This window comes from Coloeus monedula, assembly GCF_965178545.1.
Source record: "Coloeus monedula genome assembly, chromosome: 7".
NCBI classification, from domain to species: domain Eukaryota; kingdom Metazoa; phylum Chordata; class Aves; order Passeriformes; family Corvidae; genus Coloeus; species Coloeus monedula.
The window spans coordinates 2112045-2128906 of NC_138787.1; the positions used below are offsets into that span (position 1 = coordinate 2112045).

At 52.0% G+C, this 16862-nt stretch overlaps 1 protein-coding gene across 1 annotated transcript; it reads left to right on the top strand.

The window, feature by feature from the left end:
• The first annotated feature begins 233 nt into the window (after positions 1–233).
• COPS8 (COP9 signalosome subunit 8) lies at positions 234–7186 on the top strand. Its single transcript, XM_082284640.1, has 8 exons — positions 234–363; positions 1424–1494; positions 2233–2281; positions 2438–2570; positions 3399–3506; positions 3743–3805; positions 4956–4997; positions 5633–7186. Exons 1-8 carry the CDS (start codon positions 286–288, stop codon positions 5710–5712), a joined length of 624 nt encoding a protein of 207 aa, XP_082140766.1. The 5' UTR covers positions 234–285; the 3' UTR covers positions 5713–7186.
• Positions 7187–16862: the final 9676 nt, after the last annotated feature.

Genomic DNA, 16862 nt, shown 5'->3' on the forward strand with positions numbered 1-16862 from the left:
CACGCCAAACACACGCAGTTCTTTTTGACGACACGGGAATCCTGCTTATTACACAGAAAGAACGGGATTTCAAAGGGCTTTGATCATCGCCACCCTCACAAACCGCGCGCCGCCCTCAGCCCCTCACGGCCCTTGGCCGCGCCCCCCGCCCGTGGCCACGCCCCCCCCGCGGTCCTCCAGGAGCACAGAGAGGCGGCCGGAAGGTGCTGGGGGGGGGGTGCTGGCGACGGAAGTGACGTCAGAGAGCGGGCGCCTGATGCGGGCGGGCGGCGCCGTGAGGGGAAGATGCCGGTGGCGGTGATGGCCGAGAGCTCCGTGAGCTTCAGGCGGCTCCTGGAGCAGTGCGAGACGCAGGAGCTGGAGGTGCCGCGGGGCGGGGGAGGCCTGCGTGTGAGGTGGGGAGGGTTGAGTGTTTGAACTTACCCCTTGGGCTCGCCAGAGAGCCCGTCAGAAACTCGCAGCCTGCAGATAAATGAGTATTTCCGTATAACTATTCACGTCGTTTCGGAGGGAGTATGAGGGGGTAGTTTGTGTGTTTCCGTCTTTCTCGTGGCTGAGAAAAGGAAAATACTGACAAGGGAGGTGGAGCTCTGAGCCAGGCTCGGGGAATTACGCTTAGGTCGAGTTTTATTGTGGCAGCTCTCACCGGAAGCTTCCTCCGTGCTGTTTTACATTCTGTTGTTCGCTGGGTGCCCAAGCCTGGCTGCAGGCACTGTCAGGGAAATACGTGGCACCACCGTGATGGTAAAAGCCCTGCCCAGGTGATATCCACGCATTTCCAGCGCTTTTCTAAACGTGGAGCTCCTGCATCCCACTGCAGTGATGCAAAAGCGGGGCAAGCTGTGACTTTTCCTCTTCGTGAACTCCTGTGATCCTGATTTTAGGTATTGCTGCCTTAATTGGCTTCCTGTGAGTGATTGCTGCCCTGCCCCTTGATAAAAGGCCTGAAGCCTTATCGGAAATCTTTCTAGCTTTTAAATTATTATGGACTTTCAAAACGTTACAGCTTTTCTATCACTCGTTTGTTTCCTCCTTGTGCCATTTGTGAGCTCTGCTGGGAGTGTGGCCGGGGCCGAAGCTTAGCTTGGGGTTTTTTGGAGGGCCAGAGAAGCTTTACTGTGGTGCAGTGGCCTGAGCTGAAGGTAAATGAAGTCAGGGGTGATTTAATTTCATTTTCAAACCAGCTGCTTGTGAGGAGCTGCAAAGCCAGCAGCTGCCGCTCTCGTGAGCATAAGAAAAGAGTAATGGAAGATGTAGCCTCGCTTTATTTAATTAAAAATTGCTCAGGCCTCTTCTGTGGTGTGAAAAAAAGAAGAAATCAGTCCCCTTGGAGGGTTCAGTTTACACAAGAGTTGGCTTCCTGCTGTGTTTTGTATCCACCCCTCTTAAAATCTGTAACCCGAGAATCTGCGCTCGTTTTCAGGCCCCCGGAGGAATTGCCACACCCCTCGTGTATGGGCAGCTTCTGGCTTTGTACCTGTTGCACAATGACATGTGAGTGGCCTGTCTCAATCTGTGACACTGGCTTTGTCACCAGCACGGTAGGAGTGGGTCGTGTGGTTAACAAAACACTGTGTTTGCAGAGAAATAATAATAATAATAACAGCATTCCCGGGATTAAGTCTCTTTCACCCCTTGATCTGACAGGAAAACTATTCTCCTTTCTCGCTCTTCTGTTGAACCGTGAGGAAATTAAGGAATAAAGTTCCTTAAGTAGTGGAACTGGCTCCACTGGGAGGTGTTAAACATGTCAGTGTTTTGTTTTGTAGCTGTTCAGGGCTGCATTTGTTTTGGGTTGGATTTGAGGCTGCTCCCTGTGTTTAAATTCCAGCAGGGTAACTCTGGACTGTCCGTGTTAAAAATGAGGGGCACTGTTGGCTCGAAGGAGCTAGATCTGCAGGACTGCTGGGAATTTGGTCTGGGGGGTTATTCCGTGTCCCTGTGTGAACTTGGTGCACTAAACTTGGGGTTTTAGTGAGAAATTGCTTTCCCAATCTGGTGTTAATTAATTAACAATTAATGAACTGTTTGTTGTGTTCTGCCAGTCCAGTGTTGTCTGCTGGAGAGCAGCTCTGTTTTTCTACTTCAGTATCAAATATTCCTTCCTAGAAGGAATATTTTAAAGCACTGAGAGTGTTCATTACAGCATCTGAACAAACCTTGTGGTGTCTCTTTGCAGCCTTTGGTGACTGAGAAGTATTTTTAACTTAAATTTTTTCTTCATTTTTTTAGGAATAACGCACGTTATCTCTGGAAAAGAATCCCTCCTGCTATCAAATCTGTAAGTACTGAGCCAAATTCAACTCAGAAACCTGCTGTGTTTGTTGCACAGCAATGTTCTCTGTAAATCTGGGGGTGGAAATGGGTTGATACATATGGTCAGTGTAGAGAATATTCTTCTGGATTAACACTTTGGGGGTTTTTTTGGTCACAACAGGCAAATGCCGAACTTGGTGCAGTTTGGTCAGTGGGCCAAAGGATCTGGCAGAGGGACTTCCCAGGAATCTACACAGCAATCAGTGCACATCAGTGGTCTGAGACTATCCAGCCAATCATGGAAGCACTCAGAGGTACAAACTGAGCCTGGGTGGGGAGCAGGGAATTGCCTGGAATTATTTCTGTCTGCTCCAACACAAGTAGACAAATGGTTAAGTGTGAAAAATTGTGAAAAATTTCCTGAAGCGGTCAGGAAAACTGTTGCCAAGTCTTTGTATCAGGTGTAAATAAAAAGCTCATTACAAAACCTTGTAGCAACAAATAAATTGGTTTTAGTAGGATTTTGTTTCTGTATATTCTTTGACACTGGAATTTCATAAACTGTGTGCTTTGTTCTGTAAGAGTAAAACAGACCATTAATTACCACGTTTTATCAGACTTCTAACCAGTGATTCAGGGAACTTGGCTTGGCATTTCAAAACCTTGTAGCACTTACAAGAAGGTTTTTCTGTGAAATGTGACTTCAGGCAAATGTTTTCTGTCCTCTGTAATGGTAACATGCAAATTCTTGCTACTAGAGGGCAGTGCAGACTGCTAAAAAGAGGTCTCCTGCAATAACAAATTCTCTGTAGCTTTAGAAACAACCGCTTTTTAGATGCCATTAATTGTTAACTAATCAGATGCAGAGCTTCCTAACGTGTTTTATGTACTGGTGGTAGAGCCCAGGATGCTGCCAGCTGCATTTGGAGGTTCAGTGTGGGCTCTGAGGGGTTTTGTCCTGGCAGAGAACAAGTTGTCGTCTCTTGCTGCTGACTGTGAACTGTGGGAAGGGAGGGGGAACTTCTGAAGTGCCCACTGAAGGCTGGTGGTGATTTTCCAAAGGTGATAGAATTGAGGAAATGTTCTCTGATTTCCCAGCCATGGAGATGAGTCTCTTGTGTCCTGTGTTTCTCTTTCCCTAGATGCAACCAGGAGACGAGCCTTTGGACTGGTTTCCCAGGCTTACACATCCATAGTTGCAGATGATTTTGCAGCTTTTGTTGGCCTTCCTGTAGAAGAAGCTGTGAAAGGTACTTGGCATTATTCCCTGAGTAATTTTTGTACTGATGATGAGAGCAGAGAGCTCTAAGTGATGCTCACTAAAAATGTACCTACAAATTCTGAATCTGGTAAGTGATTGGGCAGTGATTAGAGAAAAAAATCTTGGTTCTGGATAGAGCTTTGATTTTTTTAAAGTTACTTGCCACTAATTATCATTGCTTATTCTCTCCTTGTGTATCTTACAAATGCCCAAATGCCTTTCCAGGTGTGCTAGAACAGGGCTGGCAAGCAGACTTTGCAACTCGCATGGTGATGCCCAAAAAGCCAGGTAGGTGGAGCTGTTACTTCGTCAAACATTCAGCATTTTCTAGGAATTAGGTGTTAAGTTTTTAATTACAGCTTTGCACAGGATCCTATTAGATATTTTTGGACACTCATGCTGCTTATAAATACAGGGCCATGTATAACACGTGGGGAAGTACAATGTCTTGGGTTTGGTTTGGACTTACAAATAGTTTGGATTAAGATGCATCCTCACATACACTTGATTAAACAAAAGCAGACAGGATGTGCTGTGATTGCTCCCTCTCTTCCTCCTCTGCTGCTGGCTCTGCCTCAGTGGAACACAAACTGGATGACCTCAAATGACATGGCTCAATATAATAAAGATGAGTAAAAAATAGATCATCTTGAACCTGAGTTGTTTTTTTTCTTCAGGAGAATTAGAACTTCTTTTTAGGCAGGGATTTAGTGAATCTTTGTGTTCTGATGAGCTCCAGTTGTTGGTATAATTTCCTTTGCTTTTAAAGTTTAAATCTTCTGGATTCTTCACTTTCATGGTGTTGATAACAGAATATCTGTTCCTGCAGAGCTTGGTCTGCAGAATACTTGGCGCTTTTTTTTTTCTTTTTTCTAAAGCTGTACCTGTGACTGGCTGAGGCAAAAATAAATATTAAGCTATAAAAGCAGGGTGAAACAACTGCTCTTAAACTGCTCTGTGCAGCTCTGGCAGAAGGAGCCAAATTACAGCACATCCAAAAGGGCAAGATCCGCTAGACTCAGAAATGACACTGTTTGTACGGGCAGAGTTTGAGGGTGTTCAGAGCCCGTAATAAACAGGTGCCAGGTGTTGAGATTTAGCCGTAAGGCACAAAGCCAACCAGAGCCCTGAGATTTTTATATGATCAGGTGGGGTGTTTGTGGACTGGTTGCAACACATGCAGAGCTTAAAAAAACTGGGAATTACTTACATGTGGGTTTTTTCCAAAAGTGAGTGCGGGAACTACTGTGCAGGGAAAAGAAAGAGGCAGGAGGCTCTTTTGAAGCAACTACACCTTGGGTATTCTGCTTTTCAGTTATAAAGCAAGGTGTGATGAATGAACAGGTTCAATTTAATTACCTTTTGATCTGTGGTTTGCTGCATAGAACTGTTTAAAACTGTTCCACTGGCCTAATTTCTTATGGGTTTTTTTTTCCAGGTGTGCTGGAAGCTTCCTTTAACAGATTTATTCCTTCATCAGGTATTTTTGTTTATATATGTAATGGATTTAGCTAAACTTGCATTAACAGTGTCACCAGCACCAGGAACTGAGTCCTAGAGAAGTTAATGTTCTAACTGGCCCCTCCAAATTTAAAAACAACAGCCCACCCCAATCAGGTGCTATGTAAACTTGCTTCTGCGTTTGTCTTCTCACTCCCTCATGGTTTAAGAAGTGCCTGAGATTCCTGAGGTTCCTACTTCTGAAGTCCTGTGTGTTCTGGTGGTCAGATCACCCACTAGTTTTGTTTGGGGTCTTCAGAATGGCAGCTTGCAAGGGAAGGAGAAACCAGAGAGCTCCAGGAGCTTTTTTCTCAAGTCAGAATCCTGTCAGCCTTCATTATTCAGACTCCAGTGTGTGCAGAGAAATTCTGGAGGCTGTTGGCAAGTGCAACTTGTTGCAGCAGTTTTTGTGTAACTCTTGGACTACTGAATGGTGCAGATAACAGAAAAATTATGTCAACTGGAGCTGGAGGAGATACAGTTAAGATCTGCCCTCAGAAGGCTGTTGAAAGTCAGATGCATTTAGATTTTTTCCCTTACTGTTGTGATGGATGGTATTGCTGATGGATTTGCATTTTAAATTTCATTAATGATCCATTCGTTTTATCTTTATAGAATCTGCTCCGGTCCCACCAATTCCCAATGAACAGCAGTTGGCCAGATTGACTGACTATGTGGCTTTCCTGGAAAATTGATCACCCTGCTCCCGTGTTCAGAACAACTTGGGAATCCTGTGTACTGACAGTTTTAGATCTAAGGTTTATTTTATTCCGTATCTGTTAAACGTTGCAGCGTCCCCCACTCAAAAGTGTGAAGTATCCAGTGTATGTCAGCCCCACTCCTGTTTTGCCAAAGCCCAGCTAGCAGTGAAACAATCCCTTAACTGCTGCAATATTTATTCAGTAGGCACACAGCATACACAGCAGTATTACATAGTACTTTTTTTTTTGTTTTTGACTCAAAGCAGAGCCTTTTTCAGGTGTGCTAGAAATGGAGAAGAAACAATTCTCTGGTGAGTAGTGCAGTGCTTATCACAGACCTATTGCATGTTGAACTAGAGGACAGAGAGTGGAAGACTGCCATGCCTGTATCTACAGAGAGAAAATATTTTGATGAAAGTGAAAGAAAACAATTTTGCAGTAACTCTTACAAGTATTTTTGTGGCATATTTATCATTGATTTTTTTTTTTCTTGTTCTTTCTGGATTGTTAAATCTTGTTCTGATACGAGAAATTTCACATCGGGTATTTTTGTAGTAGAATAATTGTTTAACAAAGACAAATTGACACTTTGAGGAAGTATTTTGACTTTTGGAAGGTTTTTTTGAGTGACATAGGACACCAGATGTTTTCCTGGGTAACCCTACACCTTGAGACCTGTCATGTCTTGCTCTGTTTCAGTACACTGGGCCAGAATCAACAAGAAATAACAATTCTTACCTGTCTTTAAGCTTTCTGGGTTACTTTTGCAGTGACTGGAGAGGAATTTCAAGGTTGGAGTAGGAGCAGAGCCCAGCTGGGAGGGCGATGCATTGTGCTGCAGTGTCAGTTTGAGGAATAATTCTCTCTGTCAGATCACTGCTCTGTTAATCTTTGAGCTGAGAGTGGATTTTGGAAGCAAACGTGAATTCTGTAGCCATTTGTGTTCCGTTGGTAAAAAGGCTGTGGAGAAGAGTGGTGCTTTGAAGGGCACTGCACGTCTCCATTTGCTTCTCCCCCGTCTCTGAAATCCTGTCCAGAGGCTCCACGGAAGCTGGCGAGTGTGCCCTTGTGCTGTGATTGGTATTCCAGTGTGCACTGCCTACTGTACATTCTCTTGGTGAGGGGCTGTTAGCAGGGAGGATTTACAAACTGTGCTCTGCTGCCTTGAGAGCTCCCTTGATATGTAAACACTTTCTCAAAATTATTATTTATTTGAAACCCACCTAAGACTTGGATTGCTAAATTTGTCTTCAGTGATATTAAAGAATATGTTTACACTGACCTTCTGCACTTGACTTTTTAAATTTTCTGCAGAATGCAGGTCTGGTTTGGTGAGTTTTTTAAATGAATTCTTACTGGCCTAATTTGGATAGGGCTGGTTAAGGATTATTGCAATATTTTGTGCCTCGACAGCTTTGTGTGCAGCAATTGTATGGTGTTGTATTAAAAAAAAACCACTGGTACCCTCCAGATGTCGTGAAATGTTCCTTGGTGTAAGGTATTTGAACAGCTGAGTGAAAATTTCCCTTCTGTGTTTGTATTGTGCATCTCTGCACCTGTTGCTAGCACGGAGCCCTGCTTGGAGAAATGAAAATTAGACATGATTAAAGGATTATTATGTACCCAATGAATGGTAGTAGGAGAGGAGCAATGTGGACACTGGTAATCTGTGTCTGTCTCAAATCTAGTATCAAATCTGTATCAAATACAGTAAGTTTGACTGCTCTGTTCTAACAAGTTGATAACTTTGGGATTTCTGGTCTGCTGTAAAATTGAAGCTGGCTTTTAGTTTTGGGTGAGGCATTAACTCATACCTTGCCTTGAGTACTGTGTTCCCAGCCACGCTTCTTGCCTTGTGCAGATTTGGAATCCAAACTGTTTCACGTGGATTTCATTCTCATTGCCCTTATCCTGGTTTTTGGTTCACAAATACCTGTCTTCAGATGAGCAGCTTTGTGCTTCCCTATACAGAGCCCTACCTTGGGAAACACTGTGTGAATTATATCCTAAAGTGACATCCTCAGGCATTTGAATCCTTACCTGGCCTGCACTAACCCTGTGCTTTCAGCTCAACAAAGAGGAAGTATTTATTTTTGTGCTTGTATTTGCTGTTTTAATTGAAGCAATTGGTGTGGATTTTGGAGTTCTTCCCAGTGCTGAGTGGGAGGACCTTTGAGTTAAGAAACCATTAGGAATTCAGTTGGGAACAGAGGTTCGTAAAGGATTTGGAAAAAAGGAAATTTCAGTTTCAGTTTTCCATTTCATCTGCATCCCACATGTAATGGCACATTGTTTCTTGGCATTTTATTATCTTCTCCTATATGGGTCAGCAGTGCTTATTCACCCACAGTTCCAGTCTCTGCAGGGAAAGCTACTCGAGCTCCAAGGTGGTTAAAACAGGAGAAGCTGGGCGAGGAAGCAGGACAGTTGAGTATCCCTGTTGAAGATCCACATGGAAACCTTCTGTGGGCTTAAATAACAAATCCCAGCAGACTTTCCAGTATCTCGTCAGAGGTGCCAGTAATACAGTAAAGAAAATGAAAGCAGAATGCACATGTAGGAAAGTCTCAGCAGGCATTGCAGAACAGTTCAGGTGTTGCTGTAAGTCTGTGCTTCAGCCTGGGGTATGTGCAAGAAAACCTGTGTAAGACAGTAGGGGACTTCTGGAAGAAATTCTTGGGTGAGTGGTTGGTTCTCCCTGTGTCCTACCCTGCAGCAGTTGGCTGGACCATCACCCAGACAGCTCGTTGGTGTGTTCTTCTCCTAAGAAGGACTATCTGGGCTGGCTGGCTTGGCAAAAAGCCAAACAATCCCCCCAAAAAACCCAAAAGACAACAAGCTTTTGCCTCTGTTTAGTGTCAATTTTTTGCGATTGATTCTTTACGGACCATAAGGTAAATGAGTTGCTGGTTTGAGATGGGAAGCAGATTTCCAAATAATTTATGTTCTTGGGTCATTCTAATTAACTTGGGAAGTTTGTAACTTTATTTTTAACTACTTGTGTTGAGCAATGGGAAGTAATGTGCATTCCTGGTTTCCTGAATTTAGGATTATTAAACGTCAGATGCTTCTATGCCTTCACAGCAAAGAACCTCAGCTTTGAGATGCCCAGGCAGTGTGGCACAACTGGGTGTAAACAAAGTCAGAGAACAGGTTAAGCTTTAGGAATCAAGATGCTCCCAATCAATTCCAAAGCAGGAAATGTGGATACATCTCTCTTGAATGTGTTCTCATGTAATCAAAGTACAAGACTGGGAAGGAAGGGAGGTTTTTAGCAGTAGGAGCCCAATTTGGGTATGCCATGTGAGCCTTTTGTTACACAAGGACAAATGACAGAAACAAACAGTGCTGAATCCTGACCAGCATCTTACTTAGTATTGTGTTGTAACCTCAAAGCTGAGGTTGGTGTAAATGTATGCAATGAGAATCCACATGACGTGACAAGACTGGTAGATCAGTGACTGCACCAAGACCTGGATCTGGCCTCTGACCCACAAGGGAGGACACACTCGTGTAGGTGTTTAAGATCTGATGGATATTTGAGGTATGAAACACATATTATTGCTTTGTCTTTTTAAGCGGTGTTCAGCCTGTGTGTGGCAGAATATACCAGCTCTGAGAGCGGTCCTCAGCTTTACAAACTCAGAGTAGGATGATGACAACACACTCTCTTTTCCTATGCTAATTGTGATCTGTGTTTAGACTGAGTTTATGAATAAACATCTGGGACTTAAGTACCACATAAGAGGAAAGTCTCACTCCATAACTCAAACCTGCAGCAAACAAAGGGAACAGTATTTAGTTCAAATATTTTACTGAGTTCCCACTTGTGTGTTGCCCTTTAAGCCTGGCACTGCAGCTGATACAGGGTAAATGAAGTACTAGCCTGCCTTGCTCTTAAAAGAGTTAATACTTGGAATCAACTGTAACTTTGGTATTTATATTTTTCAAAAATTAGTTGGCTGCAGAAATATTAATTGCTCCCAGGTATTTAATGCTTCATGCTGCTTCTGTGGTAAATCACTACAGCAAATGGGTTCAGCCTTGACCTCATGGATCAGCAGAACTGAAGAAGTAGCAGATGCTGAGTAGAAGTAGGGACTCCTGTGGCTGACGTTCAAGGGTGGAGGGAAGCACTTTGTTGTGTGCAGAGGACATGGCCCGGTTCACAAGCTCAGGCTTTGCTGCTACAGGATCCTGCTTTGCTCTTGCTGGAGGCCATTCCCTACCAATGCATGGCCCTCCATTGTTCCTGCACCACGTCTGCTGGACCTGTGGCAACAAGTGTGTCCCGAGTCCATGTGACAGCAGAAAAGGACGGGACATGCCTGCTTCCAGGGCCTGTCTTGGCTGCTCCTTCAGGGTGCTGGCACCATCATCAGAGACACAGAACAGCTTCTCCTCCCACAGCTGTCCCTATCCTCTGCGCTTCCCCAGGTGTCTCCCTTGGAGTTTCCTGGGGAACCTCCCTGTTTGTGGCCGTCCACTGCCCTGCTCAGCAGGGACGCAGTTGTGTTTGGACGGGAGCTGCCACAGCCAGACACGCAGCAACTGCAATGTTGAATATCAGAGGCTGAGCCGATTCTTTCGTTTCCAGAATGCAAGAAAGACAGAAAAGCACAAGGAAACTCAGCAGCTGAAGCTGTTCTGGTGCTACTGCTAATCCCTTCCAGGAAAAAATTCATTCCAGGAAGGAGCAACATCTCGTGTCAGATAACAAGTGCCCTCAGTCACTCCAGGTGCTCCTGCCAACAGCCCCCTGCAGGAAGGAGCACAGACCCCAGTGCACCTTGGCTTTGGCTGCCCTCTGGCAGAGAAGCCCCCTGGGGGCACAGGTCTCTGGGGCAGGAGACGGGCACCAGCACTGCCAGGGCTCGGGGGTGGCAGGTCTGCTTCGGAGGGGACTCTGCCACACCTGCTGATTTCAGTGCTCCCCGGGGCCCTGGGGCTCAGAGCAGCATTCGTGCCCTGGCCCACACGTTCCTTATCTGTGTCACAGCCCCGGCTTTAGGATGGCCACCGGCCGGGACGTGTCCCAAGGAGGCCGTGCCAGCTTCTGTGGAAGACCCCGAGCCCTTCCCGCGGCGGCAGCCGTGGGGGCTCCTGGCGCTGCCCCAAGCCCGCAGAGCAGGGGAGCGCTTGCTTATGGCTGGAGCCGATGCTAAAGTTCCTGTCGGGCTGCCTTAGACACTTGGGGCAAGGGATTCCTTCCAACCTGGGCCACTTGGGCTGGGCTGGGGGCGGCCCCAGGGCAGGTGGCAGCGTGTGCAAGGGCCCTTTGTGACACGGTGCAGCATGGTCACCGTGGGATGGAATGGGACAGGGTGTCCCAGGGCCCTTTGTGACATGTGCTGACATAGGGGCTGGCGGCGACGTGGCCACGCCACAGTGCTCGGAGCACGCGACGGGACAGGACGGGACAGAGCGGTGCTGTGAGGAGCCCCCGCACAGCGCACGCTTTCCTTGCCGACCCGGAGCTTTTCCGAAGCTTTACTCCTGCAGGTGACCTCGAGGCCAGACCACGGGACTTGGTGACCTGTGGCCTTCCCGAGGCTTCTCTTTGCAGGTGCCCTCGAGGGCAGACCGTGGGATTTGGTGCCCCAGAGCTTTCCTGAGGCATCTCCCATCCCTGCGGCCATTGGCCTCCAGGCAAGACCGTGGGACTTGGTGACCACAATCCTTGACGAGGAGTCTCCTGTCCTTGTGGCAGGAGCCCTCGAGACCAGAGGGCAGGACTTGCTGTCCTGTGGCCTTCTCTGTTGCTGGTGCCTTGAAGGAACAACTTCAGCACTTGCTGACTTGGAGCTTTTCCAGGGAATCTCTCCTGCAAGTAGCCTTAAATCCACTCAGGGTCATGGAGCAGAGACCCCCACGTGTGCCCAAGCTGGCCTGGGTGGAGGAGGAGGAAGAAGGCCCTGGAGCTGCCCCCGAAGAGCAGCCTGCAGAGGTGGAGCAGTTCCAGCTGCCGCAGGAGGGTGGGTGACAGAGCTGGGCGCCAGGGCCTGCTGCCTGCAGACAGCTTGGCCCAATCCCATCTCATGCCATCCCGTGCCATCCCATCCCCTGGGAACATGCCCATGGATAGAACGGAGGAGGGGCCGGGCCAGGCCCCCCGCAGCAGCCGTGCTCCATCCCCTGGCTATCCTGGGGCTGTCCCTGCCTGGGCAGCGCAGGGCTGGGCTGAGTTCTCCGGCCTCTCCTGCAGCCCCTCAGCTCTGGCTGCGCTCGCTCTTTGCCAGATGCAGCCCTGGACCGGACACAAGAGCAGGACGGTGCCCACGGCCGCTGCCGCAGAACAGCGCAGGTACCTGCAGCCATCCCCACCTGGGCCGGGCCTGCTGTCGCTGCTCAGCCGAGCACCGCCCTTGGAGCACTCCATGGAGCATCCCTCTCCTCCCTGTCCTTTGTTCTCCTGCTGGTGACTTGCAAATTCATCGAGTGCGTTTGGCAGGAAGAGACCAGCACCATGGGCACTGGGTCCATGGAAAACTGTGACGTCTACAGCACCGACACCAGTGCTGCCATGCTGGATTTGCTTGAGGGAGAGAGTGTTTCCAGTCTAGAGCAAGTAAGTAGCCTGTGGCCAGGGTTCAATTCCCTCAGGATTCAGGTGGGTTCCCAAGCTGCGCCCGCCGGTCACTCACTTTAAGCCTTTGCAGCCATCGCAGTGTAGTGGGAAGGGCAGCACTTCTCTGGGGAAGCCGGGGACATTACTCCCTCTGGCAGCTTTCCAACTCTCCCCGTGCCTTCTCCAGGTGCCCGCCATGGTCAGGGACATCCACCAGTGGCTCATGGCCAATGAGTCTGATGAGCACAGTCTGGACAGGACCCTGCTGGAGCTGGCTGAGGCACACCCAGCCGATGTGGGGATAACTCTGCTGCGTGTGGCCCCATCATGTGACAGGTATGGGGCCCACCTGCCCACAGGGCTCACCAGCCCATCACCCTGTGGAGCCTGTCCCAGGTGTCTGACAAACAGAGAGTCCAGGGCCCTCTGGCTCCTCCATTTCCCAGCCCTGGCAAGTCAGCCCCCAAGCCTGCTTCCATGCTCCCTCCCTCAGGCTCCCTCAGGGGCCAGTTCCTACAGGGATGGGCTGCCTGGGTGCTGCTGGCGAGGGGCGGAGGGCAGAGGCAGGGCTGGCAGCCAGCTCAGGTCCCCGCTGCTGCCCAGGCCTCGGTGCTGTGGCCGAGACCGCCCCTGAGACAGAGCTCTGACCCCACAGAGCTGCTACGACCATGTGGAAGACCATCATGTCCTTGCCCAGGACTGCGGAGCTGGTGCTGCTGCTGCTCCTCGATGTGCTGGGGAGCTGGCCAGAGCACAGCACGCGCACCTCCGACGGGGATGACACAGATGTCTTTGCCCTGGCTGTGAGTTTCTGGAACCGGCCTTTGCTCGCCCCCAGGTCGCCGCTCCAGCAGCTCCCCATCCTCCTTCCCCCACTGCATCTCCCTGCCTCAGGCGCTGGGCTGAAACCTGGGCTAGGGGCAGGTTCAGGGGCACCAGGCCCGGTGCTCCCCCTGCCTCTCCCCTGGCCTCCCCTTCCACGCTCGGGCCCTGCCACATGGACGTCTCAGCAGTGAGCGCTGTCTCGAGGTGGTTTGTCCTTTGCAGGCAACTGTGGTGATGTGGGAGATCCTCCAGATGCCCTGTGTCCCACAGGCAGTCACGGTGTATTTGCCCTGCCTCTTTGTGCATCTGCTCTTCCAAGTGTTCTTCAGCACAGGGGAGATGCCAGAGGAGGTCGATAACTTGTGGAGAGTATGCCGGAAGGAACATGGCCTTCCCACCAACCCCAGCAGGTGCTCCATGCCAGTCCTCCTGTCCCTGCCATGTCCCCAGGGCAGAAGCCAGTGCCCACAACATGACCTGGGCTTTGCTCTGCACATAGGTTTGCAGTGCAGACCCTGAGGGCCCTGCTCTGCCTGGAGTATGAGGATATGGTGACAGCAATGGATCGCAAGTGTGGCTGGGATGCGCTGCTCTCTGCTGACACCCAGCACGATACAGTGGCTCTGCTGGCCAGGTGAGACCCCCTACTCCCCGCTGCCCTTGGCATTTGTGCCCTGTGCCCGGGGTGCTCCTCACAGTCCCCGTGGTCAGGGGCCAGAGGGCCTCATCACTGGGCAACGGCTGAGCTGACCAGGAAAGGCCGGGAGAGGAGGGTGCCCAGGAGCAGCCGCCTCCCAAAGGGCCCAGCTCCCCTTGCGAGGTGGTAGAGAAAGACCAGACCTGTGTGAGTCTGTCCTGGGAGAAGTTTGCCCCCCTGAGTCAGGGTCTTGGTTCCTTTTTTGCCCTGCCAGGGAAGTGTCCTGTGTCTCCATACCCTTGTGTTCTGGGATCGCGCTCCACCTGCTCGGGCTGCTCAGCGCAGAAGAGCCACGCTGGGATCTGCCTGCCCTGGTGTTCCTCGTGGAGGTGAGCCTGACGGCCAGCGCTGCCTCGCTGAGCTGCCTCCCAGCTCTCTGCCCTCTCGCAGCCGCAGCTGCCTGGGACGGTGCCCGCGCCCTGCGCTGCTGCCTGGGCCCAGCCCTGGGCGGTTCCGGGCTCCTGCCGGCCGGCTCCCCTGTCACTGCCCTGTGCCTTTCAGGTCCTCGAGTGCCTGGACTTGAGGGAATGTGGTGGCAGTGTTGTGGAGGTCTCATCAAAATACCTGCAGAGCGAGCGCAGACAGATGCGTCGCCTGGCACTCAGGGCCCTCCTCGTGCTCAGGGACGATCCCTCGATGGTCAGAAGGGGGCAGCGGCTGAAGCTGTGCTGGCAGCGTGGGGCTGGGCAATGCAGTCCCTTGGGCCTGGCTGGGCTTTGGGCGCTGAGGCAGCTGCTCCCAGCTCTCCTGCCTCCCGGCTCAGCTGCCCCAGTGCCTCGGGACAGCCCTTTGGCCACTGGGCCCTGCGGCAGCAGGGTGAGGCTGCACAGCCTTGTGTTCCACACAGGCCGAAAGAACGTGGAGCCTGACTGAAAGCCTTGTGAAGCTCCTGTGGGACACAGATGGAGAGATAGTTGGGATGACACTCGTTGTACTACGCTTTTTATTCTTGGACAAAGACATCCTGGTATCAAGCCCCATCGCCCTGCAGCTGGCTGAGGCGCTCCTGCCACTCTTTGACAACGTAAGGCTCGGTGCCCTCAGCCACAGCCACTAGGTGCCTCCCGGACACTTTGTGCCCTGGGGATTTTCAGGCCCGTGCCCTGGTGGGCCCGGAGCAGCTGATGCTGAGGTCTTTTTTTGTTCTTTTCTCACAGGATGATAACCAGGTGCAGCGGCTCTCCATGATTCTCTTCCGAGAAATGATAGACTTTTTAGCAGAAGAGGGAGAAAAGCCTGTGCAATGGAGCCTGCTCCCACTCTTCTTCCGCTGCCATGATGAGAACTGGCATGTGGCATGGGTGAGGACTCGTGGGCTGCCGGGATCCCCCTGGGAGGGGGCTCGGCTGCCTCCTGCCCTGGCGCCACACGGGCTGCAGCCTCCTCCTGGCCTTGGCGCAGGGACGCGGGTCCTGTGCCCTGGGCTGTGGTGCCATCTCTGGGTCTCTGCTGCTCTCCAGGCCTCTTGGGTAACGCTGCTTCGTGCGACTGAGTTCCTGAAGAGGAGAGATCTCACAAAGCGCGTGGAAAAACAGAAACTGTGGATGTTCGCCAAGTGCCTGGTAATGACGACTTGGAGAAGCCCAAGCTGCAGCCTGGAGCAGCCCCCTGCTTGTCGTGCTCAGTGTGTGGGGCTGGCAGCTGTGCCCCTGCCCACTGCTGCACCCAGGGGTGCCAGCCTGCGCCCCACACGCTGCTCCCTTCCCCGGGCTCTTCTCCAGGCTCCTCTGGCCCCGAGCCGGGTGCCCATGGAGCCCCGGCCCCGCTGGGCCGTGGCGCGGGGCGGCACCGCGGCTCCCCGGGCAGCACCCGGCCCTCGGCCCCCTCCAGAGCCCGGCGCCAGCGGCTGCTGGCCGGGCCTCGGGGCTGTGCGGGCAGGGGAGGCCAGGGCTGGGCGCAGGGAGCCCGGCCAAGGGGCTGAGCCCGCGCCAACCCTTCCCTCCTGGCGCTCTCTCCAGCTGGCAGTGGACAGGAGCCGAGTGACGGAGTACGTGCGCCGGGCCCTGCCGTACCTGTACAGCCCACAGGAGTCCCTGCGAGAGGCGGCCGTCAGGTTCATCGGTGAGCCACGATCCCGGGGCCCCTCCCCGCCCCGCCGCAGCTCGGCCCCAGCCCCGGCTGCTGCCCCGGCAGCGGGATCCGGGCCCGGGGCCGTGGAGCCCCGCCTGCCCTCGGGGCCGCTGCCGCCCTCCCGCAGCCGTGCCCTCGGGCGTCAGGATGCGGCAAGGGCCCGGGCTGAGCCCTGCCGGGGCAGGAGAGCGTGTGGCCACGGGGCTGGCAGCGCCGCTGCGAGGGAGCTGTGCCGCTGGGGCCGTGACCGCCTCTGTGTTCCCAGTGATCGCCGGGCAGAGCTTGACAAGACAGCAGGGAGCGTTCGGGCTCATCTGTCAAGGTGAGTGAGGGCAGCGGGCTGTCAGCGGGGGCTGGCGGGAGGAGCCGCAATCCCTGCCCCGGCTGCGGAGGGCTCTGCTCCCTGTGCGGACGAGGGGCGGCGTGCACAGAGCACAGAGAGCTTTCAGGGGCACGTGGGGGATTCGTGGCCAGCACCTTCAGGCTGATCCCTTGGTCCCTCCTCCCTCCTGGCCATGGCAAGAGCGGGCTGGGATGGCCCTGGCAGGGGGCTCTCCTCGGGTCCCTGCAGATCCGGGATCTGACTGTGGCTCTGTTCCTCTCTGTCCCAGCCCTTGAAGATACGGCAGAGGACATCAGCCTCGCCATTGGAAGCCTGGCACAAGAAACGTCGCAGTTCCTCAGGGCGCTAGAGAGGGCTCCAGTCTCCATCTCTCGGAAGCTGCGAAATCAGCTCCGCAGCGCATGGAAGGCACGGCCTCGTCTCTGGGGCAGTGGCTGGCTGTGCTGTTGGAGCCCTGCAGAGAGGTGAGCTGTCTGCTCTTCTCTTCTGGGGCCACCTGAGCCAGCGGGGATTTTTTTGTTCTTTAGGATTGCTCTTCTCTTCTTTTCATTTTCCTTTAGTATGTAAATATAGAATGTGTTGTAATACACAGACTCCCAGGAGCTTTCTTTTGACACCCAGTGTCTGCAGGACACAGGGGA